General features: G+C 42.4%; 3 protein-coding genes across 4 annotated transcripts; 1 reads left to right on the top strand and 2 right to left on the bottom strand.

Moving 5' to 3' along the window:
• Positions 1-78: 78 nt before the first annotated feature.
• Positions 79-1,910, top strand: LOC117579133 (gastrula zinc finger protein XlCGF57.1). Its single transcript, XM_034264874.1, has 2 exons — positions 79-577; positions 633-1,910. Exons 1-2 carry the CDS (start codon positions 121-123, stop codon positions 1,709-1,711), a joined length of 1,536 nt encoding a protein of 511 aa, XP_034120765.1. The 5' UTR covers positions 79-120; the 3' UTR covers positions 1,712-1,910.
• On the bottom strand, positions 1,829-13,299 carry LOC117579131 (nuclear RNA export factor 1-like). The gene is made up of 3 exons (XM_034264870.1): positions 13,293-13,299; positions 7,891-7,893; positions 1,829-3,800 (listed from the first exon to the last, which is right to left on the bottom strand). Exon 3 carries the CDS (start codon positions 3,798-3,800, stop codon positions 1,980-1,982), a length of 1,821 nt encoding a protein of 606 aa, XP_034120761.1. The 5' UTR covers positions 7,891-7,893; positions 13,293-13,299; the 3' UTR covers positions 1,829-1,979.
• LOC117579132 (bicaudal D-related protein homolog) lies at positions 4,016-25,855 on the bottom strand. 2 transcript variants are annotated; one of them, XM_034264873.1, is made up of 7 exons: positions 25,592-25,855; positions 23,510-23,694; positions 6,586-6,882; positions 6,328-6,516; positions 5,949-6,014; positions 5,602-5,782; positions 4,016-5,537 (listed from the first exon to the last, which is right to left on the bottom strand). In XM_034264873.1, exons 2-7 carry the CDS (start codon positions 23,675-23,677, stop codon positions 4,858-4,860), a joined length of 1,581 nt encoding a protein of 526 aa, XP_034120764.1. In that variant the 5' UTR covers positions 23,678-23,694; positions 25,592-25,855; the 3' UTR covers positions 4,016-4,857. The 2 variants fall into 2 exon arrangements, with proteins under 2 accessions (XP_034120764.1, XP_034120763.1); XM_034264872.1 differs by lacking the exon at positions 25,592-25,855 and having other exon boundaries at positions 23,510-24,303.
• Between the last annotated feature and the right edge of the window lie 611 nt (positions 25,856-26,466).

The following is a 26,466-nucleotide window of genomic DNA, read 5'->3' as shown; positions in this document are numbered from 1 at the left end:
AGTTTTGGTACATTCATTAGCGGTACATTCTGAAATTGAGAAGGTATTTTTCGGTATATTTTTGTGGGTCATGTGGTATCTGTTTATGTTTATTGTTTACAATTAAAAACCTCCAAAAGAATGAAAACTCCCACAAATTCCAGCATTTTGCAGCAATGTCGCTTCTGCAGGAAAACCTCGGTAGCATCGGTGGACATCTTTTGCAAGGGGACAACGGATTCCAGCATTTCGGAAATGGTGAACGGTCTTTTAAGCGAGAACTGCCAGGTTAAACGGGATGCACTGCCGCAGTGTGCCTGCCTGGCCTGCATACTGGCCACCAAAAGTGCCTTTAGCTTCAAGAGAAAGTGTGAGGAGAGCCATCGATTCTTTTCTGAGCTTCTGCTGATAAAGAGCCCCACTCACCTTGGAGGAAACAAGCTTGCCGATGAGGATGAAAGCGACGAAGATGAAAGGCTACCCAGTGAGATACCTTTTGAAGAAGCTGTTTGTGAGATGCAGCTAGACACAAAGGAAGGATTGTCAACGTCGCAAGAGGTAGAAGATCGCCTTGAGTTGACACAGGAAGGAAATCAGGGTGAGGGCAAAGTGGGCGTCATAAAATTGTACTACAGTCAATGCTCTGGTTGCAGAAATACAGAGGGATGTCGAGGAGCTAGCTGAAATGAAGGAGGATCCAGATGGATTGCGGAATGCGAACGTTTCTCCTGAGACTGATTCGAGAACAAATCCATCAACCTCTTTCCTTTGTTCAGAGTGTGGTTTGACTATAAAGTCGAAATACACGCTGGCCCAGCACATGGCCATTCACAAAAAACAGTTTCAGCGATCACATCTTTGCGAGACCTGCGGCAAGGACTACAGAAGCAGGGCTCAACTGGTAGTTCATAAGAGAACGCACACCGGCGAGCGACCCTATCAATGCACCCACTGCCCGAAGACATATTTTCAGAGCACGGCTCTGAAGACACATTTGATAACCCATGGCAAGGAGCGACCGTACAAGTGCTCACAGTGCCAGAAAGCATTTTATCTGCCGAGGAATTTGAAAGACCACCAAAAGCTGCACAAGGGAGAGAGACCCTTTCAATGTGCCAATTGCCCTTTGGCCTTCACCAAGAAAGCCAACCTGAGGACACACATGCGTCAGCACACAGGAGAGCGACCGTTCAACTGTGATATATGTGGCTTGACTTTTGTCCAGAACCAGCATCTGACAACCCATCTTCGTGTCCACAACGAGGATCGTCCCTTCAAGTGCAACGACTGCGATAAATCATTTTTCGTTAGCGCCAATCTAAAGAAACACCTCCGCGTCCACACTGGCGAGAAGCCCTTCAAGTGCTCTGTCTGTGGACAGGACTTTAAGCACAGCCATCATCTGAAATCCCATGTTCGCAGTCATACGGGGGAGCGGCCCTACAGGTGCAACGAGTGCGAAAAGGCCTTCGCCTCCAATCAGTCGCTGCAGAAACATATTCTGTGGCATGCCAGCAATCGAGATCGGGCCTTCAAGTGTTCCGACTGCCCCAAGGGCTTCGACAGCTTACGCGGCCTTAAATATCATATGCGTTTGCACAGCTCCTCGTCCTCCTCAAAGGAGATGGCGAAGGTGGAGGCCCTGCACATGTGTCCGATCTGTAGCCTGAGCTTTAGCCTGCAAGACGCCTTGGAAACACACATTGCCATCCACAATAAGGACCTAAATTGAGCACAGTCGTACCTCCAGAAGCATAAGTGTACATTAGGATCTTGATGATCCCATTTGTTTATTTATTTATATGCTCATTTGCTGCCCTTGATGGAACTTCTGAGCAAATTGTGTTAATTAAAAAGGAATGAGCGATGGGCACTTGTTGTAAACGAGTGTACAAGAATAAAATAGGTATACTAAAAGTGTATAAAATTAATAGATATTGTTAAAAGACATGTAGAACAGTTTAGTGCATGTCGTCGTGCAGATCTACTTCTTCAAGCTGCTAAATGTTGGCTCTACAGGAATTGAGAAACAGATTAAATCCTTCATCGTCGTCTAAGAATATGTCATCAGTATCACCCAAAAAGGTATCTTCGATCAGTCGATCACTTAAGTTTAATTGCTGTCTAGCTCCTGAATTGGTGTTGGGAATTTGTTCCTGGTCATTCAAATTTGAAGGCACCAAACGAGGCGTTTCCGCGTATTCATCACTTTGTTCTTCCATTGAATGCGTTATTGAAGCTTTATCGTTTACAGGCGAGATCGAATTAAATTGGTCAAAATTCATTGCGTTTGGTGGTATATTTGCCGGGGATTTTTCAAAATGATTGGTGATGCTCAATTGCTCCCATTTTCCGGCTAAAGGCTCTGCGCTCTCATCAACAAGGTTTATCTTAATGGATGGAATGATGCAGAACATATCATTCTTTATCAACCAGAATCCAGATGGTTCCTGCATTTCCAACACAAAGTTGCGCTGGAAGTTACGAAGATCTCCGCCGTTGGAGCTGTGTTCCATAAATTGGCCAGTAAGGGTGATCATGTGCATCCGTGGAGTGATAGTCAGGACATCTTTCCATACAGCTGACAGGAAAGTTTCCATCTTGGGCAAGCGGGCCAGGGCATGCACCACTTCCATTCGACCAATTTTCATTTTTGACGCGCGTGCAAAAGTAGATTGCGGGGCCAGAAAATTACGATAGTAGAGTCCGTATGCATAGACCTGCTTCAGCGTCTCTGGTACACTCAATGAGAAAATGGCCCGCTCATGGTAGTGTTTCTCCAACTGAGAGCGTTGGTTGGGCTGATCGAAAAACTGATAGAAATGCTTGATGAAGTCTTTGGCAAACATCACGGCATTGGCGTCAGTATTATCGAATAGCTTCAAATTTGGCAGAGCTATGGGTACTTCCTGCTTGCACTGGGATTGCAAACATCCCTCCAGTTTGTGGAGTCGGGGAAGAATGGCTAGAATCTCATCTTGCTTTAGTTTGGCCATCCCATTCCCACGTAGGATTAGACTCTTCAGTTTCAGATTGGCCAGACATTGTAGATCCGCCAACTCGCGAATTTTATTCGAGCTAATGTCCAGACACTCCAGGCCGTCTAACACTCCATTGGGAATGACATCAAATGCCTTCAGCGAGCACAAGTAGTTGTCGCTGAGTATGATTTTGGACACCCGACGCGTTTGCTCCAGTATTAAATGCAGAACGCACTCAAAAAACTTGTCCACGTACAAAGGGCAAAAGTGAGGGCCCAGTTCCGGCTTGGCGTGAAAGCGTGAAAGGTTGAGAGTGCGAGTGTCGGCATCGTAGGAGGAATGCAGGGCACATTTGGCTGCCTCTATGAATTCCGAGGTGATTTCGGTATTTAGTGTGTGTTCGGGTAAGCCCTCAATGACGCTTATGCGAATGTTCTTGAGGCTGAACACCAGGTTCAATTTATCGCGCAGCCGTTTCAAGCGGTTGACACTCAATAGGTTGTCCAACGCAAGTGATCCGCATGCGCCATTGTCCTCCACGCTGCTGCGCTTAAAGTTGAACGGCTCAAACGCCTCTGGCGTGATGAGATATTTTAGAGCCAGGAAAATGTACGCATCGGCGACGCCCTCGCAATTTAACAGTACCACCGTGGACCAGCTCACAATGGCTTTGTTAGCCGTGCGGTACTGATTACAAATGGTATCCAGCTTTTTTAGGATGATTGAGGCAGTCACTTGCGAAGGATCGGACATCAGAGCGTTTATGTACTCGTTTAGAGTCTCCTTGTTTTGGAAATTTTTCTTCAAGTCGTTCAGGGCGTCTCGCGGTTGCGCCTTCATCTGCGCAGCACGGCGACCGGCCGGGGAACTATTGGATTTGTCGATGGGTACGATTTTCATGGTTTATTACACTATTCTAACAAAATAAAACAAACTTGGCAAAACGTTGCAAAAATATTCGGCAGTGTGGAAAAACCGGAAATAAGGTGAAAAGTGAACAGTGTTGAAAAATGACAGCAGGGGTAACATTGAACAGAACACTGGAACGAACAGAATTTGTATGTTTATGTTTATTGGTAAGTTATGTTAATTAAACAATCTAAAATGTTAAACTTTCCGTTTCATTGTCCGTTCATTAAGGCAAGTTTTGTCTGTTGCACAGTTTTAATTATCAGCTGCGCCCTCTACGGTTGCCAGTATGAAAAATACATATATTCATGGTACGAACATATCTGCTATAACATAAATGCTTCACTTACACTTAGATTTGCTTACGTACAGTTTCTGATGAGTCGCCACAGTTCCGTCCTCTATTGTCTCTCAAGGGAACAAATGCTGCGACTCATCAAAGGCAAAATGTGTAAACATAAACGAACTTTTAAAGCCCGCGAACAAAAAGGCGCGATATGTTTTCATTTTTGAATATCAGTTAACAATTAAGAAGGAATCTGGATAAACTGAAAGGGGTATGATAGAGCAGAGGGGTAGAGAGTGTTTTGTGTTTAAACATAGGTACGAGAGTAAGGTCTAAATTACAATAACTATCATATAATAATCATATCGAAGAGTACGTGGTAAGTTTTGTTTAAAATTAATAAAGCGTAATTAGACAGATTTCACTACGAACAGAAGAAGGGCGATGCAATGCCTCAATTTACATACAAATAACAATCAATCAAGTACAATAGATAATACATTTAATAGATAGATAGATCGATCGATCTCCATGCCTATGTCTATGCCTGGACTCTCGTTTTTGTGTGTGTCTGTGTTGGTTGGTTGGTTGTGTGTATAAATATTAAAAATATATATGAATGTAGCTTATTCACTGCACTCTCTCTACATTAAGAATATGAGAGTGGCATAGACCTTCCAGCGCGTCGTCAGGTTTGTCCAATTACCGCTGAAATAAACTCCAGAGCTTGTAGCTAGAGACGCGCTTGGCCAGATTGGCTGCTGCACTGCTGCTGGGCGGAGGCGTGGAGGTTTCTGTGGCCAGGACGCGACGATTGTTTATCAGCTTGGAGCGCATCTGCTCGTCGATCAGCTCATGCATGTCCATCTGCCACTGCTCCAGCTGCTGCGAGAGCTCAACCTTCTGCTGGATGGACTCCAGCAGCTGGCTGTTGGCCTGCATCAGTTCGACGCGGGTCCTGGCCAGATCCACCTCGGCCTTGGTGCGTCGTCCGTTGGCCGCATCGCGCTCCGTTTGCGCCTTCGTCAGCAGCTCATCCCGATTCGTATCATCCTCCAGATCGCCGCGTGCTTGATCGCGCTCTTCCTTCACATTCTGCAGCTCCACATCGGTCACGGTCACCTTCGCCTCCAGTTGCTGTATCAGCTGATGGCTGCGCTTTATCTCATCCTCCTGCTCGAGCACAAGGTTCCTTGTTTGGTCCAGCATCTTCTTGAAGTTGCCCGCATCCAGGTTCAGCAGCAGCCGCGTCAGCTCATCCGACATGGACGAGAGCATACCCTGTCGGAACTCAATGGCCATGTGCCCGCCATCATTGCGCTCTGTGCTCGAGATCGTGTTGTCCATGGACTCCAATTCCAGCGATATGTCCGAGTTGAGACCTATGCAGCACGAAATGGTGTTAGCTGATGTGCAGAGGATGGAGTAGAACTTCCTGGTACCCACCTGAGTCATCGTCATGGCTGACTTTCAGAGAGTCCACCAGGGACTTGAGTTGTATGTAGACGGAGCGTGCCTCCACCCACATATGATTGGGCTTTCCCGTTTCCGTATAGCTGCCATCGTCATCGTCGCACTCCATTTCAAACTGCAGACTCTTTTTTCCAGGCATGCTGGAGCTAGTGTCCTGTAGGGTTAGGATTTGGAATTGAGTTAGTATTTTGTACGAATCTCTCCAGCTATGGTGGAGCTTGGTTAGTTTCCGTGGAAAATGTTAGAGATTTTAGTTGGGGTTAGTAAGGGTTAATGGTTGATTAGTTCATGTGGCCATGAGGTAGAAGTTCAGAACTTACGGCGCCCAAGCGTTCGCTAAGGACATTGTTCTCTCGCTGGGAGCGTTCCAAGGCCTGCAGGGTGGTCTGTAAGTAACAAATATATAAGTGTGAGTATTGCCCATCCAAGTTCATTCATTTGTATACAGTGAAGTTTAATCTGAGCTGCAGTAAATAGAGCAAAAAGAAAGTTATGTTCTTTGACGTGGAGACGAGATAAGGCTTTCCAGGCACTTGAGAAACTGCGCAGTGGGTGCTTTTTGGCTCATAAATTATCTTCAGTCAACTCCAAACTGATCACGATTCCGTGGCTGGGACGTGATAAAGCCAATTCTGATTTGTTGTTCTCTCTTTTCTTTTCTTTTCTTTTCTTTTGTTAGTTTTTTTTTTATTCGCTCACCTCTAATTTTGTTTCCTGCTCGCGCGCGTGTCGCTCCAGCATGTGTATTCTGTCGGAGGCTTCCTCCAGCGATGAGGTGAGGCTCTCCTTCTCGTCCTGGGCGTGCTGCAGGCGACGTTCCAGTTCCTGCCGCTTGCCGGTGGTGAGGTTGAGTTCGGTTTTAATGGACTCCAGACTGTTGACATGATCCTGGCAAAAGAAAACGCAAATTAGTTAAGGAACCGCGCTACGCCTGGTACTTTTTCCTCCTGTACTAACCTGCAGGCTGCTGTTTCTGTAGTGGTACTGATCCTTTAGCTCCTGTATCTGTGCGCTGAGTTTTAGTTCGGTGGCATGTGCCTCCTGTATCTGCTCGGTGAGCCGTGTGTTCTGATGCTGCAGCTCGTCGATCAGTATGGTCTTCTCCTTCTCCGCCTGCCGAATGGCCATGTCCTGGGTCTGTAGCTTCTCCTTCAGCTCGTTGAGATCGGACTGCAGCTCCAGCACACGCTGATCACTCTCATCCTCGGCAATGGACAGCTTCTGCCGCAGCATGTGCTTCTCCTGTTCAAGTTTCTGCAAGAAGGGGCAACAAATGAAAGTTAATTAGTAGCTGCACTGCACAATCTGACACCACCACAACCCTCTTGACTATTGTTTATTCTATGACGTAGCTATTGTTGATTTTGCAAGGCGAGAGACAATGAAAGTAAGGCAAACAATGTGCACGTACCAGGCAAAACCGCAAGGTTAACGCGGCAGCGGCTGAGGCTCTCAGCGCTCTCGACTGCTAATTGTTTAGCTGCTTAGTTATTTGCATTTTCAATTAGCCGCAGGTTGGCCGAAATGTAAGAGTTGGCCCTGCCAACACCAGCGCTCCTCCCGCTCACTTAATTTATTTAATTGCGGCCCGCCGCCCGCTTTGTCTGCGGTTTTGCATCAGTTTGGCCACACTGTGCACAAAAAAAACTCCTAATACAATTTCCCAAACAAACGCCGAACAATGCCAACGACTCTTGACACCACCGACAACAGGCCACAGCCAACAGCCAACAGCCAACAGCAGGCGGAGGCATGTGGCAGTGGCATCCCATCCAAAGCAATAAATTCCCACTCGAATTAAAATGCAATTGGATTTTCACTTCTTCTCTTTTGTTAAGAGCCAGATGCAGAAAGCGGTGCAATAACACAGAAAAAACTAAAACAAATAAATCAAAAGCACATCAGCTGGCCTTCCCAGTGGATCAATCGATAGATCCTGCTTGGAACGACGATAGCCGATCAGTTCCAGTGCTACCCATTTCATTGGGCAACTAATTTGAATAATTGACAGGCAGCAGGCGGCAAGCGGCAAGCGACCTTTTTGGATCAAGGTTTGCGGAGACATTGAAAACTTGCATGCAAAGTTTAATCGATAATTGGACCTTCAATTCGCAAGCAGTTGCCAGCCCTGCGCCGTTTGAATCGCGAGCTAAACACGGGGCAAAACAGTCAATCAAATTGCAGCTTCTTTATCGCGCCACCAACCCACAACTCAAAGGCGGAAGACCCGGAGCCAACACGTAGGGGACTGGGAAAAATCACTAGCTGGCAATAAATCTGAGAAGTCAACAGCGAGTTGACAGAAAAAAAAAATACGAGAAAACTGAATATAAACAGAAACCTAATAAAGTGGAGCGACAAAAGAGTAAATGAAAAGCTTAAATAAAATGGCGAGCAATTTGCATAAACTGCAGAGAGTCAAAAACTCAAAACAAAAAAAAAACCACAAGAGTCGTTGCAAGGCAAGCACAAAACCAAAAGGAAAACTGCAACAGCAGTCAGCCGGCCCAGACAATGGAAAACTTTAATAAGAAAAGCGAAAAAAAAAAAAAATACAATTGCAATTGCCAGCGACAGAGAAACAGAAATACAATTATTGTACATACTTTCTCTGTTTCTATTTCACGCTCAATGAAATGTTTTGATGATGGCAGCACCACCGCCACAAACACAGGCAGCACCACCAGCCAACAACGGAAGTGGCCATCAGCCATCAGCCACAGCAGCCGCCGGCCGCCGGCCGCCGGTTACCAGACGCCACCACAGAGAAAATGAGTTCACATATTCAAAGCAAAACAAAATCATGGGGCAGACTTTAATTGTAGGAAAACAAAATACGCAACGCAACAAAATCAGCCTCAAATATCACGATGGACATGCCGAGAGTTTTGTTTTTGCGTTAATTTTATTACGTATTTATGTATGTGTTCGGATCTCGTTTTCTTTTATAGCTAATTACACTGCATTGCATGATAACAACTCGCTATGGTATCCCATCCCCATCCCCATCTCTGTAAACACTTGAGGCAGTCCCCAGAGCCGGTATCTAGTTTTTGGTTAGTTTCTGCCACTGTTTCTGCTGTGTTGGTTTCTTATTCAAATGCGACGTAACTCGACCCACTTTGCTGTCAACCAACCAACCAAGTATAGAGGCGTTTGAATTGTTGTTGATTATCTGCTGATTTTCCTTTTGGTATGAATATGATAAATATTTGTGCAGCGAAATTGTTGTGCAGGAAATGCCAAAGCAATTGACACGCTTAGGTGACATCGAAAGCAAAACAAACGACGAGCGACAGGTGCCTGCTCCCAGTGACTCATCAATGTGCGGCACAGCATTGCAGGAAGGCATTTTGCATTTACATATTTTTTGTGTTTTTGACGACTTAAGCAGTTGGATATGCAATAGGAAATTTAATGTTGTACCCATTCAAAAAATGCAATTAAATTGACAAAGAGTGGATGTTACCAAACAGATCCTAAAAAGACATTTCTGGTACATTCTGTATGCTATTTTTGATCGTTTTGTTGCGCACTCTTATGATTGCGTTCAAGTGTAAAATATGATGACCAGCGATTCTTTTCAATACACTACTCAATCGACATGTTTTGTGCTACCATAATTGCTGACTAATTTCCACTCAAAAATCTTTAAAATGGCCAACTTTGGGTATTGCAGAATATTGCTTGTACTTTTCAAGTGTTTAAAGCCATCATCAGGTTGAATGGCTTCCCCTCCGCTGCACTGATAAGTGGGGTGTTGAAAGCAGCGTGCCGCCATAGCTGCAAAATGCATTCGATAATTATTTTGAAAATAATTAGCTACATTGCTGGCACCGTCACGTTGGCCTGCCTAGAATCGTGCCAGGGGCGGGCGGGCAGACTCGAGAAGTGACTCACTCGATGAGTTGACAAGGCTCCAGCTCCGGCTCCGGCTCTGACTCTGACTCTTGTCTTGTTTCGAAGGTCAAATGAATGGATATTACCTAAGCGACATACGAGTACAACTATTAATAAACATTAGGTTTTAAATTTGAATTGCTAAATTCTGTGCACAAAGGGAATGGAGCAGGCGCCTGATGTCGTCTCTGCAGTGTTTGCGAATTATAATTTTGAATAAAACTTATATAGAGAGCATAGAGAGCCTTTGCATATCGAATCCCGGGCGTTGCACATCCACCAAGCAGCCCAAAACCCATACAACTAATTAGAGATCAAAATCAAAATAAATTATGTTGTGCAGTTTTAATTTCTTCAAGCTCCAAGGCGCAAAAGTAATCATCCTAATTGTCTTTACTTGTTAGATGTGGCCGCCGCCCATATTGTTGTTTTAATTAATCTCTCAAATAAAAAATGTTTTTATTGTTCACGCTTCCCGAACCAATTCATATTCATTGTGCAGCCTTGACCATGGTATAAGGAGGGGTTTGATATGTACATATGTTCATATACACGCTCATATATGTTGCAGTTGCAACATTCCCAAACGCATTTACCTAGAGTCTTTGGTAGCATTTTCCGCCTCTTTGGTCATAGATCAAACAGCTGCATTTCGCTGCAGCGAAATGGCTAGGAAAAACGTTCAACTTTCCGTTTTCACAAGAGTTTTTCACAATTAAAATTGTAATTGTTAATGGCATATTGCATTTTATTGGCATGCCACACAACACAACAAAATGTAGCGCACAAAATTATGCAAATTGCACGTTTAGCCACACAAATTTGTAACTAATTTCAGCTCATTTAAATAGAGAGACCGATTAATGATCGCTGATATCAGCAGCAGCAGCAGCAGCAGCAGCAGCAGCAGCTACAACAGCAAACGGGGGAAGCGTCTTGTGAAAAGTCTCCCCGTTGTTTTAGCTAATTTATTGCAACACTCTTGGCCAAGAAGAGCGGGAGAGCAGAGCAGCCATTTAGAGTGTGAAATGCTGTAATTAGTCTGGGTTTCGCCACACTGCAATCGGATAGCAATCAAACAGTAAATCAATTCAATTGCAAGGCACTGCTGAACACTCAGCAATTAAATTGTCACCATTATAAGTAGGAAAGGACTGACTGGATTGGAGTCCTGAGTGTATTTTTGAAGCTATCGTGTTACCCGGAACCAAACTTCTCGGAATTCATTGGCAATGCACCAGAGAACATCATTGACCCCCCGCATACGCATGCACTTTATGGCTCACAAATTTAACTTTGAAGTCATAAAACAATTATAGACCAAGTCCAACAATCGTGTTGTGTGTGGGTATGTGTGTGTGCTGTGGCCCAAAAGTTTGTTTATGCGCCTAAGGTCATGTCGCAGTCAACAATGGGGCGTGGCACCCCTTGGAGCCTCTGCTCCACAGTTGACTGACAGTCAGAGCTCCCTCCGAATGGTAAAAAGCCGCCAAAAGAAGTAGCAAAAATAAAACGAGCAACTATAATAATAAACAAAATAATGCCACAATAAGGCAAAAGGCTGATCTTTGCCATTGTTCGGCGGAGGTACGGTTTGGTTTTGGGTTGCTTGGCAGATAGGCAATGCAATTTCGAGTGCCCTTGGATTTGGATGGGGTACTACGGGCGACCAAACAAAACGAAGACCTCTGAAAGTTGGTCATGGTGAGTGGCAAAGGGTTGACAACAATTGCAGGGCTTAGTGGGGGGACTGTACACTATTTCTTCATACTCGTACTCCTATTGCTTGGCATTTGATCCGCTCGAATGCAGAATTGGCAATCCATCAAAGATTGGCAAGATTGGTCAAGCCCGGATCGAAAGAGTTTTCCAAACATCCATATGGGAATTAGCAAGATAATATATTTTATAATATTTGTTTGCCAATTATCTCATCAAAATAGCCATTAATCCCATTTCATGTACGTGGTTTTAATGCAGTGTTTGATTTATTAAAAAACCACAAAACCTCTTTTAAGCCCTAATAAATATGGCAATATTTTGCCAGACATTTTCTGCTCCAGTTTTTTGCACCACAATACGAGTACTTTTTGCAACATCATGCCCCTAGGTCTCAACCCCAACCCAAAGCCACTAATTTCAAATTAAAATGCAAAGAAATCGACATTCACTGTTTGTAATGTAATTTCAAGTGTTTGGCATTGACAATTTTTTGTAGCGATTTTCAGGCATATCCAAACCCGTCCCATTGTTGAGGAAATTGTGAAAACGCCAGAGAATTGGGCAAGCAAATTTCGTTTGTATTTATCTCGGGGTTTGGAATGTCTCAAAGATGACAAAGATTTCGAGAGACAGTTAATTAAACCGAATTCAAGATGAGTGGGTGGAGCGTCTGTCCTCAGGTGATTGCATTTTTGTGGGTTGGTTTTGATTGGCGAGACAAACAAGCGGCAATGACAGAGAAAGACATGGGACCATACCATGGGACAGGCAGAAATAAACTTTAAGTGTCGCAATTTTGGCGGCACCTTAAATGTGACACGAAAAGCAACTAAACTCGGAAACGGTAATTATGATTAATTAACAAGTCTTTATGTTTTGTTTGCCAAATATTTGGATATTTATACACACAAGCATATGTATGTATGTATATGCCTTTCCCCACTCGAATGACTCACTGCCACAATAACTGGCGGAGAATCGAAATCGCTGCACTTGTCTCTCGTTTGGCTCTTATCTTATCGCCGACACAAGCGAAACATGGCCAAAATGAAGTGGAAAACTTATCGCCTCTTCCTCTGATAACGCCCAACAGATAGCTGACGGAATGACAGAGTATACTCAACCATATGTCTGTAACTGTGCAACGGGAAATTCACTCACTTACTTCCACGAGTTAGATCCAGATTGTGTGGAGGAGCAAAAATTATTAGGCCATAAATACTCGTACTTGCGGCAAAATGTGACGCCCACTGCGCATGCGCACACATCTGAGACGATCCAGACGTTGAAATGGGGCAGGCAGGGTATACATACACTCTGGATATGACAGTGAGTGGGCTTTTGACTTTCTGTTTGGCCGATCTCGTGTCGAGTCAACAAAGCTTACACTCAGCCAAAAAGAGAAAAGTCTGAGGAACATCAAATATGGCAGAGGAGAAGAATGTTGGTGTCGAGGGTTGCCTTCGGAGAAGGCTTTAACAATTAGTCACCGTTGCGCATTAAGCGCTTACAGAAGCTCATTGAAAGCAGATGGAGAAGTACACTTGTAGAATGAAATAAGTATTAAAAAAATTGCAAAATTAATACAGCTTCTACAATCGTTGTTAGGTGAGGGATTAGTATTTCTGTCTGTAATTTTAACAAGCATCTTCATGTCCAAATCCCCAAACAATTCTTGAAATTTGCACATTCTAATTGTTCGTCATGTCATTAAATATTTCCAAATAAGATACTCAACATGGTTTTTTTCGATGTTATTCTCTTTTAGTTGTTTACACAATATGCCGTCTCTTGTTTTTCAGCCACAATTCTTTTGTCTACCCAGCCCACACTGCTCAAAACCCCCCCTGAAGACCTGCCGGTTAAGAGGTTTTTAATTATGCTGCCTCCGCTAATGACGCGCTCGACCAACAACAAAATAATATTGCGAAAATTATTATTAACCAAAAAATGAATATACATATGTATGTGTAAACAGAAAAAAATGCTTGGGCTATATATAAAAACAATTATCACTGTACGCAAGTAAATGAACCCCGAACCACACAAAGGAGAATTTTTTACAGCAGTTGCTATAATTGCCCTCAAAAATCTGTTTAGGTTGAGGGATTTCACTTTAAATACGATCAAAACTGATTTAAACTGATATTTATTTTAAAGTTATGCAAATGTATTGAAGATTTCCCTGCTGCTCTCTCCTGCTAATTCTTTCACTTCCTATTCATATGCTAAATGACTTTAAACACACCCCATAAATGTGGCGCTGTTTTAAATTTGGAAAACATTTCACTCTCTCAAAGTTAATAACTCTGTAAATAAAAACGAAATTTAAAAATAAATAAATGTATATTTTTGCACCACGAGAACTTCCTAGTTGAATGACAGATGTTTTCAGTGGTGTCATTAATCTTTTAGTTATACATATGTACATACTCGGTATGATTAACTACCACAAATAAATATAAAACTGAAACTATACAAGCTATGACATACTATACCCGAAAAAAAGATTTCCAAACAGACCATCAAGCCATCAAGCCATCAAGTCAGAGCCAGCCAAGCGGTCATCTCAGGGTCTTCAAAAGAGAATACATGTAGTGCCCCCCGCTCTATTCCATAATGAGGGCTGCTCCGAGGGTAACTGGTTGGAGATTTAAGATTATGACTCCCCTGCTACTGTTGATGATGAGCTCAGGCCAAGAGCAGCCGTCAGCCCAAGAACAATGGCTCAAACATTTACTTCAAGATTATTTCCATATAATTCCTTGTCTGTGGCTGTGGCTATGGCTCACTAAGAAAAAATCTTTATATTTATGGGCTAATTATGGGGAAGACATGTTTTATAGCTTTTCTCGTGTCTTTGGCTTTGCTACTGCTTTCCCTGTTGTAAAAACGAATATAAATATATATGCAATAAAAATATTTCTTTGTTTTGTGGTCGCTTTGCCACAACTTATTGTAAGGTTGAGTTTTGATCCAAAGGCTATATTGATTAGCATATTGCACTAGCAGATTTTTGGTTGTAAAACGCAAAAAAAACGCATGCGTTTCTTTTTTTATTCGTTTTACATAGTTTTTCTATTTTTTTGTATTTTTTGGGGCCGGGGGGCGGGTATCTTCTTAACGATGTTCAATTCCTGAACGCGAATATAATCCAGTTTGATCCATCTTCAAGTGTCCCCTATTTTATCCTCCTCCTTTTTCACTCAAGCTTAACTTCCGCCCATTGAAGAAGCGAGAGCACTCCAGCATCATGGTTGCCGAGTCCGAAAATTCTAAGCAGGCTGCTTGGGACATGCTGTTATGTAATTATCATTATTAGCATTTGAACCACTGACGTTTGTTTGGTTCGGTTGTGGCAGCCAGATGAGAATTAACGCTCAGCACCATGGCGTGTGCCGACAGACTGGCAGGTTAATTGGCAATAAGGGTGGGACAATTGTTTTATTCGAAAACTGTTCAACACTTGTATTATAATTTTTCCAATAACAATAACATAACTGCTATTTCCGGATATTTGTAAAAATACGATTGGAAGGAGGACTTCAACATTTTGGTGAAGTTTTGTTTATTTTCAGGATGTTTATCAGCACTGACGCAACTTGCCACAGCTGATTTTCAAAGTTGAGCAACACTTACCGATAAAGACACATTTTCATGCCGCTACAGTGTTTTATAAGAAGACACTTTTAACTTTGATTTTCATTAGGATAAGAGACTTGAAAACAGTTCCTAGTCAAAGAAAAATACACCGCGAATGTCGTACCCATTAATTTGTTAGTGTTTTGATGTTTTCCAACATTTTGCAGCTCCAGCGAAGAAAAAGAGGGAGCGCGAGCTCCGCTCCACCACCAGCTAAGGAAATATACATAGTATGAGGCAATCTGTCCATAACTCAAACAGCCTGCGCTTACACGATATTCCGTACAAGCTGCAATAGCAGCTTGCAAGTGCTACGTACTACTGCCTCGTACCTTTTATCCAGTTAAAAACAAATTGGAGTGCCAGTGCCCCAAGACAAAGTGACAGGCGACTTAGTTCTCAGGCTGTAATGCTAAATGGTTTCCTGGGACTATGTATGTTGTATGTATGTACAGTGACGGGCAGAGACAGAGAGAGAGAGAGCTTCATACGAATGTGGGTGAAACATTTACTCAAACAATGGAGCAGAGGAGCGAGCCGCTAATTGCAACGGCAATGTACGAGTATACTTATGTCGGTGCAAAGAAAGAAAAAAACTGACACAGAAATGCACGGAAATGTGCGGGGTATTCCCGGTATTAAATCAAAGGAAAGACAAATGCTTCAGCGTTGGATGGTTGTTCCTATATTGGGTGTAAGGTTCGAAAGAACCTTCCATATGTGAAAAGTAAACACATATTTACGCTTGTCCCGCCATAGAGGTGAGCACGCTGAATTTGTTTTTGTCTATTTATCTTCAACTGACAACAAATAAGTCGCCCGAATACCCCTAGTGTGAATCACCGAAAATAAGCAACAAATGCGAATAAATGTACTGTTAAGCCGAAAGAGCCGTTACATAACAATAGCACTTGCAAAAACACACAAACACACACAGAAATCACACTTGTAGAAAAAATCAAAGACAAAAACCGTTTCGATTGCAGCTTAAAGTGTTTCTACTTCAACTGCTCCATTCCTCTCTTTCGATCTCTCTCTCTGTCTATGCTTGGCGTTGCGCATGCTCAGTAGAGCGATCGTTTACCTGTCTCTGTCGGTCGTCTGAGTCACCAGCCGACACATTGGTTAAATTCGATCTTTGCTGATGTTCAGCATTGTTAAAAGCGGCTTACGAGTGATTTGTTCGTTCGTTCGTTCGTTCGTTCGAGATGCGATTGTGCAAGATCTGCAAGGTTCATCAGTTTGTACAAAAGTATTGGGATGTGTTGATCTGTTGATGATCTGTTAATTGGTCATTAAATTGCCTTTTAATCGTTGCTGACAATAACGACCTTGGGAATGTATATTGTAAATAATTTATAACTAATATCTAATCTTTTTAACTAGATGGAAGTATGTATAAATTAACCTCTCGTATTCCCACAGTGTGCGGTGAATAGGGTATGAAAACTCCACATTTGAGTGTATCTTCGATCATTGTTCTCGGGCGGATATCCCTCGTAGTACTGCAACCCGTCCCAAGAGACTTTTCGTATACCGCCCCCCAATAACAAAACATTTATCAAAATATGCCCTACATCTCTGACACATTTGCGGTTTATCCCTAGAACTTCTGTCGTCGCCTCTCACTTCTCCCCAAGATAGATAACATTGTACATATCAGCCAGTTTTTGCAATTAACAATTCCCTAGTCCTGGTTATAGTTTAGTCATTCGAATCGAACGTTTCGTTGGGTGCATAAATTACTGTCATTGGCATGAGTCCCCCTCCCTGCCGTTCCCATCACCACCAGTCCACCACCGAGGCAGAAGAGCAAAGAAGACCGCGGGGGCACATTGTTTATGCCACTTTGGCCGACACTCGAATTCGTTATCTGATTTGCGTGAGTCTCTGGAAAAGTTTTTGCCACTTCAGCTGGGTTCAGGCCTTTGGATTTTGAATGAGGGTTCAGCCTCTGGGCATTACGAGTATCGTATTTTGTGAAATCGTCTATTATTGTCATCATGCTAACGTTCGATGGCCATATGTACATGAATATTTTCTGTATATTTATTTGCATTTGTATTGGCATTTGAAATTCGCCAATTGGCCGATTCGTTTTCAGGCTCTTAGTCACACAACACAAAATTTGTATATATTCAGGCATGTATATATTTTTATTATTGCAATGAAAGCTGGTCAATTAGCAATGTATACACATGCAGAGATACATACAGATATTGATATGTATATGTGAGATATGACAGAGCAGGGACTGGGTGGGTACTCTCATATGTGGAGAGATATTGCTAATTAATTGTCAATGAGTCAGCTGCCAAAGAAAAGGGCAAGTATTGGATTTGCTTCAAGGCAAACACTCAACTCAACCATTGAGTAGTACATATATTCTTCATAAAAAAACCATCCAGATATGTCAGATTTTAACTCCTATATCATCATTTACTAAACTCAAATTCAACCATAAAATATTCAAGGTGGAGCTTGATTTTAATCGCGATTCCACACAGACTGGGAGACTTTTGGCGACATTATCAAGTCGGTTTCTATTGTTCCCAAGCATCGCTTTGACACCGAAAATTGCTTTTTGGAAAGTGAAAATGCTTTCACCTTCAGCAATTCATTAAAACATATCTTTCCCTCTGTGTATGTCTGCCTGGTGTATCTGTGTGTGTATCGGTAGGGACGGATGGGCACAACAACAAAAAAATATTTTATAAAATTATACGTATGTACATGTGTACATGCAACATCAGTACATACATACGAATATCTACTGTGTACTTTGTAGCATTGTGTGGTTGTCTTGCAACAACAATGGGCTGTTGGAAGATGCCACAAACAACTGTGGAAGCCACAAACTGAGAGTCCGCTCTCTTTCCGTAGCCCTAGCCAAAGTCAAAGTCAGGCGATCGTTTGCTGGTTAATAATTTTCTTGTCAGTCCCGCTACGAATCGAATTAATTCCTTTGCAGTTACTCTTATTAATTTTGTTATGCTTATTAGACTTAATTTTCACGTCAATGGACTTTGACAGTGACGAACGATGGATGCCGTTGGTTCATGTACTCCACGTCGCTCTGCGATTAATATGATGGGTAAGTGAATCGCCAAATCGATTATGTAAACCACAAACCAATATTAAATATAATTTGCGCTCGATCTGCTTCCTGGTAGCCCCCAATTTGCACATACAAGAACAGTTAGCCGATCGTGAATGAAGCCTGAAGGCCGCCGCCTCCCTTCTTAGCCCAAGACAGGCAATTTGATGAGCCAGAGACTGTGACAATTAAATTGGAGTTAATAACTGACCGTCCAATACATGCCATGGGCACAGCCACATACACAACAAAAAAGCGTGAACGAAGAACATTAAGTATACGAGTATTTTTCTGAGATGAAAGTTTTAAGGCATAGGAAAATATTATCCCCCGTAAGATTTGAACCAAGGGACAACTTATTTGTAATTACAGGCAAAGTTTTTGTGCATCTTAAGAATGTTTACCAACACTGACACGACCAGTGCAAGCCCTGACCACAGCTGATTTTAAGCGTTGACCAACACTAGCCGAAAAACCACGTTGCGAGTGAACAAAGAAAACATTGATGGCCAAATTTCGTAAATAAGAACTATCCAGGTAGAGATATTTACATACGGACCATCCCAGAGACCAGTTCAAGCGCCGCTTGAAACAGTTTTTGTCAAGACTTACCATAAAGCTCATTATCAGGCATATGGAAAGGAAGAGGGTACGTACGTACCGTGCCCACCCGGAAAATCCGCATTAAAAACTCAATTTCCCCCCTATGACACCAACAGCAACAGCAAAAAAGCATGGAATGAGGAGCAGTAGTGAAGAAGTGAGAAATAAGGCAGACTGACCAATAAGGAAAGTAATTTGTCGTGGAATAACATGGAATGAAAGAAGGTAGCAGAAGGTACGAGTACGAGTACGAGCAGGCACGCAAGAAGCAGACGAGGGGGAAAACGAAGCAGTCATCCATTCCATCCATAAATCGAAAAAGAAATGCTATTACTGGCCAAAAGCAAATGCGAATGCGAATGCGAATGGGGTGACGTTGCTGGCTAATGTCCAATAATAATCAGGGCAAACCTATGTCGAACGACCTCAATTTCCTACCTCGAAGGGTCATACGCATACCCATACCCCAGTTTGATCGTATATACAGCCAAAAAACATAAACTAACAAGAAAACAATCCAACAGAGTTCTGTGGCGTGGCGTGAAGTGAATGAATTTGCATACGCGAACAGCGAATCGGGCCAAAAGGAGAAGAGGCCAGTGGGTACTTGAAGAAATGCTCAGTAAGTTCGTTCCCAATGAGCTCCACTCAGTCTCGGGTCTCGGTCTCAGGTCTCTGACTCATCAAAGAAGATTACAAGCAGCTCTGTGCTGGAGTGGATTGATCAAACTGGTTTTTGCACCAAATCCGATGGACACGATATACGATATATATGTATGTATGTATGTGGGAATATGTGTATGTATGTGTGGATTATAGCCCGTATTATTCGCATGCAAATTAGTTAATTTTGAAATTTGTTTTGCTTGTTTTTTGCAGTCGATAAATCGATGGAACAGCAACCACAATGTGTTGATGACTTCACCTAAAAATCAGAAAAAACCTGACTCGTGGACGGACGACGTGAGGAGAGTTTTTATAAATTTATTTTCGTATATGAAATTTACTTTTGGCAAGCCACTAACTCCCCGCAGCATTTGTATGTAGAACGCGTTTCGGTTATCTAACCTTTGGAGAGGCAGCAGGTGTCCAGTAGGTGGATTCGATTGAGAGGCAACACCATAAGCATAATGGGCTTTGTTCTGAGGCGCCTCAAGAGATCCGCCCCCACGGTCGGCATGGTCAGTCGAGTGAGTTGTTGGGCGGCGGCGTGTGGGCGTGTGACTCGATCGAAAGGCGGAAGAAACACGCAGATATTATACGAGTAATACTGAGGTACGTGATTCGTTCAGATTGGTTTTACATTTGTAACTGCAGATATGCAGCGTATGCGATTGCACATTATCGATTTAACTTGTACGGAGTGCATGATAGATTACAGGAAATGATAATTTAAGATTAATTTGAAGCGAAAATATGATTGACATCCGATACTATCCGAGTATACAGAAACAACTTAAGTAGTTGCTAGTTCTTAGAGAAACAACTGCACATTCCTTCATGGAACTTCCTCTCATTAGGACTTTAATTATAGTTCTTCACTTCCATTTTCTATAACTTATATTTAACCATATCCTGCTCGGGGAGAAAGACTTGAGCAATCAAACCGCCAATTGCCCATCAAGGCCAATCAGAGAACGTTTAAATGAAATTACCTTTTCATTAGCTTTCCATTCTTTGTTTAGAGGGGTAGAAGTTTTCAGTTTAATAACGTAATTGATACAAAGAACAAATTGCAATCAATTGTCTCTTTGCCGTTCTACTAAGAGCAGTTAAGTAAATTGCACCAAAACCAGTTAAACCAATGCCAGGCTAGAGATATATAAATATAAATCAAACAGAAAACCAGTATGAAAAATATCTGTGGTAACGCAACGAAGTTTATACACCCTTCGATGATCAATAAATGTTGGGTTTTTTTTTTAGCAATTGTTTCTGTGTTCTGATGTTCTGATGAATACAAAATGCATTCCGAAAGACAAGTTCGCACAGAAACAAAAGAAGTTTCTTAGAAACTGCTGAATAATTGTACAAACACCTTCGTCTTGAGTACAACAATTATTAAAGCTATTAAAGTCTGAGTGAGTGGAGGTGACAGAGTCAGGGGCGTAGACTTTCGAAAAGGCAAGCAAAGATTTGAATTATTTAAATGCCCCGTAACCGTACAACACAGACGCCCACATAGAAAATTATATATTTTATTTTCGGTTGCCATTTGCAACACTTTTGAGTCGAAGTTAGGGCTTAAATTTCTCAAGCAGTAAATGGCAACAATTGGTAGATCGTGATAAACGAGCGATTTAAAATAAACTACAAAGGGATGCCTGGCTCCAATAGATTTCATTTTCCCCTTCGCTCAATTGTTCCTTCCCCCGCTTGAAGCGAGTTTTAGAGTCAGACTTGGGCGTAGCAAACACGTTTTGGTAGCCAAACAATGGTCAACAGTTGGGTGCTATTCGGGGTGATTGTCTGTGAACTAGATAGGATTCGAGAAACTACATAAATGGCTTACAATATTGTCAAAGAATTTTGGAACAAAAAGACAAAAGCGAGCGCGTTTCGTATTCTGTATATAGGTAGATATTAAACTGTTTCAACTGATGTTCTAGTGAATGAAACTTGTGGGATTTTCTTTATAAATTCTTTAAATTACCAAAAATCTATGCTCTATATGCCCCAAGGCCTGTCTTGGCTAATTAACATACAAGAATGGGGCACAGAACAATATTATAGTATGGTGGCATATAAAAGTTAATGCTAAAACAAATCCAGAATCGCAGCTAAAAATAAAAGCCAATGCTCGTAAATTGGCACACACGCTTCAACAGACCGCAAAAAGCAACAAAAAAAAAAAATGGGCGAGCTTCGGACCACATCGACAACAACTAAAAAAAATGCTACAACTAAAGTTATAGCCAAAGCCAGAAACACCTACAACAACCGACCAACCGACCAACCGACGGAGCGGACCACCAGTCTAATTACGTCAGTCAGCCATATAGACTGGGCCTTCCACTAATCGTTGTGTATGTAGATGGGCCTGGCTGACCAAACACAACACACAACTGGCTGGGAACACTGGAGTGACATTGTGGGCTCCAAAACGTTATAGAAATTAATTAGATAGACCAACAAAATTTTGCATATTGCCAAAAACACGCGAATAAAAGTGAGTCAAAGCGAACAAACGAACAAAGTTGTGGCCGCGTCACTTGCTATATGAAAAGACCGACCACAGACCACCATAAGGTAAAGTCAAGGTGACAAAATCCAAGGGATTTATGCGCCAGCCACACGACAAACAGAATGAGACAGAGAGAGAGACAGATCATACAATAATGGAATGGACAACGAAATAATTTAAATGACAATTGGCTGACCTTTGGGACCTGCCTTTTTCATTAGGCTAAAGCGAAAAATGGATCATGGGAAATGAATAGGTATTTGGGGAATTACAATGAAAAGGTTGGCAATTAAGTTAAAAGTTTCGGTTTGAATGCTAGGATAATTGAAAAAGAGCTTAGAATAAAACAAACTCCTGAAAGTTGATCAATGTCTAAGCCACAGTTTTAAGTTCCCCACTGACTTCATTTAAAAGGATATTACGTGGGCTTCATCCACTTTCATTTCCAACTGAAGATGAAGTCACGCAGGAAAATACAAAACTCTTTTAGAGTGACTAAGCCAGCAACTACTCGCACAACTACGTGAATATGTGAACGAACAAATTAATGTGTACGCAGTACAGGAAAGTGGATTCAAGTTCAACGCATTGCCGTGTCCTCTGTTTGGGTTACTGACACCATCTGGTGGTGTGTCTCCACCTCCACTCCAGGCATTTCCTGGTAGTCCGTTTACCTTTCGGTTCCCTCCATTGAATTTCCATTAATTGTCGTAGGAGGTTTGGAACGAGCGAGCAGCGAGCAGCCAATGAATGTAGTTGATAAGAAAACATTGTGGGTTCGGTCAACAAAAGTACATTAGCCCAACTATCTGCTGTTAGGGATAGGAAGTTGGTTATACGGGGAAAACTGGTGGTAGTAATATGCTAATGAACGTCCCCGAACTTGAGCCCTGACTTGAACCTTACTTCGAGTGATAGCTGGAGCGGGTGTTGTTGTTTGTGTTTGCCTATCGGGAATTTCTATTTCTTTCTATTGGCATTCTAGCATTCGAGTATTTCAGGGTGTATGAACAGGTGCAAAGCAACCACCCACACTCGGTTCAAGGTCGAGCAGCAGACAGAAAAAACTTTGGCCATTTGAGGTGTTATGAACAGACTTTGCTTTGCTGCTCCGCTATCAGCCAAGTGCCTGATAAAACTCTTGTGAAAAGGTAAACTGAAGAAAAAACAATGCTGCGACGTTTCAACTTTAATTTTACTGTTCCAGAGAGTGTTGCTGTTCAACAAAAAAAATCGATAGCCTTACGTGATATATATAGTATATATAGTTCAGTAGTTTACTGCGCACATTTGTCATCGTCCAGGGACCCGTTTGGGCGCCATGACATGCCCTGGGACAATCCCCAGCCGTATTTGTTTGTCTAAATATTTAATGGTGCACTCTCCTCCAGCCCCCCCGCTCAATTGCAGTGGACAGCAGTTGGGAGCTGCACTCGTAGACTGGTGGGCCAGAAGGAACACAGGTGTGTGGCAAAAAAATCAATATCAAAATGAATAATTTAATTCCCGTTCTGGGAATATGAGCAATGTGTTGCGGAGAGGTCATGCATGTATAAATAATATCTATGGATTATTGAAGCCATATGTCTGTAATCATCAATGCAAATCGCCCGATGAGTCAATCAAAATTACTCAATTAAAGGCTATTTTTCAATGGCAGGGACACAAGTGGCAAGAGCCTCAAAAGGATTGAATATAATTTAAAAATATTTTAGTTACTAGTCAAAGCTCACCTCAATTTTGGCTGAATAATCCTCAATGAGTTTCTCCTGCTGCTTGACCAGCTCCTCGTTCTTCTCGAGCAGCGCCTTGCCCAGCTCGGCGGCGAGCAGGATATCCGACTCCTTCTGCTGGAGTTGTGCCCAAACATCCGGCTCGTTGTCGTGTCGTCGAGCCTCCATGGCGCTGATGTAATGTTCTAAATCAATTGAGTCGCCAATTAGTGATGAATGATGGTCGTAGAGGGATTCACTAGCAGCCGCTCCTCCCCCGCCAATCAATGATGATGGCTTGCTGAACTGACGTGCCCGTTTCGATTTGCTGCTGCTGTTGTTGTTTTTGGTCGATATAGATGAGGCAATGGCGGCAGCAGTTATAGCATTACCTAGCTTTGGTTTATGCATGATCGTTAGCGGGCAGGCAGGCAGGGTAGTAGTGGTGGTGTATTACGAGCAATAATGGACCAAGCAAACAGACATAACACACACACACACGCACACAGGGGAGAGCGAGTCAAAGTTAGATGCAAGATTTGTTTCGGTTTTTTCGGTTTTTGGTTTTTGTTTTGGATTTATGTTGATTTCCTGGGGTGTTATTTTGATCGCTTTTCTTTCGAGGTTAGGTATTCAGATGACTTTGTTGTTGTTGTAGTAGTAGTAATTGTAGATGTTGTTGTTGTTGTTGGTTTTGATGTTGCAAGACGATGATGGACTCAGTACCAAACATATTTCCATGGGCAGCAGCTGCCCCCAAATGCAGCCCAGCATAGGTCGAGATTTAGCTACGATTTGAGTGATTCCAGCACCCAAGTACGACGATATTAACTGCAGTTTGAATACGGGTTAGATATACAAGTAAGTACATAGCCTTAATGAGAATTATAGCATTCGTATGTATAGCATGGTGGGGATATTCGTACAGACAGAGAGGGGGGCTAACCATTTGAGCACATTAACTGGGCTTAAAGCCAAAAGGAGCGCTGGTCACGTTGAACAGTAGCAAGCACGTTTTCGGTTACTTGAATTTTGGTATGGTTAGGTGTGGCACAGGGGTTGTCTCAGAAGGGGGCAGTGAAGGGGGCTATGGTGATGACATATAAGTATCTACAGTGTTAAGCAAGAGGGTTAATATAAAATGGAATTTCTGTTTAGCCCGTCTTTAGTTAACTAAGCCTAAACTGCATGCGTTTTGGGTGTCTCTGAGGGGTTAAGTTCCCATCCCCACAACCAGGAGAGGGAGTTTTTTATGGTCTTAAGAAGGTTGGGGAATTTTCACTGTGTAAGGGTTGGGTTGGGTTGTTTTTTTAGGGGTATATTTATTTTATTACAGATATTATTCTGATGCGATATTAATGGTGAGCTTGGAAGAAATAATATACAAAATGTATGATTTAGTGTAAAGGGTTATTAGTGGATATTTAGTACTGCCTTGTGTTAAGCCTAGCCACGTAGGATCAGTGTTCTATATACAGGTTCATGGGTGGGATAATGGGGAGTTTACAGACACCATTTCAGCACACTTGTCACGTCAATAGAGCAATTTGGGGCTAAAGTCCTCAGTATTATCTGCCTCAACAGTTTAAGCGTTGTAAAAATTTCTAAATGGTTTATATTTGTATCACAGCTTTGGATTTTTTAAATGGAAAATTCATTTGGCAAGCACTTCACGGTCTGCTGCAGTTGGCAGCAACACAGCAACAGCAGCTTTGTTGTTTAAACCAATATTGCATATAATACGCTTGAAGCTACGTTTTTGGCCAACATTTATACATCTATTTTTTGTTGTAGTTTTTGTTTTAGTTATTTGTTTGGTTAGCAACACAAACACACAGTTCACAAATACACACAGGCACAACAACCGTTTTTTGTGTGCATTTCCGTAATATGTGTCAGATTTGGGTCCGACTTTGGCGTATTATTGACAAAACAACAAAATAAACGCGCTTTGCATGAGATTTACTCTAATTAATTCATCCAAAACGGAAAGTATCTAAGAGATACTTTCCACTTTCGCAAATGAACTTCAGTTTTGGTTTATTTTTCAATATGTATATATATGGACATAAGTAGGTACATGGGCAGGTAGGGGGCAGAAACCTCGGTCACGATGAACGCTCCACTCCAAAACAGAACAACTTCCGATTCTCCGATGCCCGATACCGTGTAACGCGCACTTCGTGAGGCCCAGCTCAGCTCTCGATTTGGCTAGCTTCGCTCCGCTCGGCTTCGGTTCGGTTCTCTGGTTACGATTTTTGAGGCTTTCTTTACTCAAGCACAATGCTGGTGTCGACGGACGAACGACGCGTGGGCGTGCTGGTAACGACTGACTGGCGCGAAAGTTCGGTTTTAACTGAATCGCGCGTTGCTCCGCTGTTGGCCAGAATGCTACGAAAATTGGCAAAACAAATGAGTAACCAAGCGACGAGCGACAGCGACAGCGAAGCACCTTCGTTGGGGTAAACTTCGTAGCTTGGCAACAACAACCAACAACGCATGGTATAATTTACAGTAAGTTATCTTATCTCGCTCTTTGCTTGCCTAAGTTGTACTCTCTTACGCTCGCTCTCTCTCTCTCTCTCTCGATGCATGGCTTTAGTCTTGGCAGCTGAAATGTTTTAAGTACTTAACAAAGCAATTTAATGATTGATTTGTTTATCACAGTTTCTATGAGACTTAAATTTGGTAACTGAAAAAGAGGTCAGCCTGTGTAGTCCCATACCTGCAGTAGTTATGTCATGCAGTACCGCCGGATACTCTCTTAAGTTTGCAAAGAGAGACAGATAGGGCCCTTAGCTAGTTCCGGCTTAGAGCTGTCGAGTGCATGGCAGATATTAGATTCATCCAATGAAGCAACTTCGAGTGCATTATTGGTTACAAGGTACCGATAAGCGGTAGGTCGTAAATGTGCAAGGGGGTGTTGGAGATAAAAGTTAACTAATTTTTTAACGGCGATTGAAGATAAGATTTATATT

This window comes from Drosophila guanche, unplaced genomic scaffold (assembly GCF_900245975.1).
Source record: "Drosophila guanche unplaced genomic scaffold, DGUA_6, whole genome shotgun sequence".
Taxonomy (NCBI): Eukaryota; Metazoa; Arthropoda; class Insecta; order Diptera; family Drosophilidae; genus Drosophila; species Drosophila guanche.
Note: the sequence above shows the minus strand (reverse complement) of the source record. Positions and strands in the feature narration are given on the sequence as shown.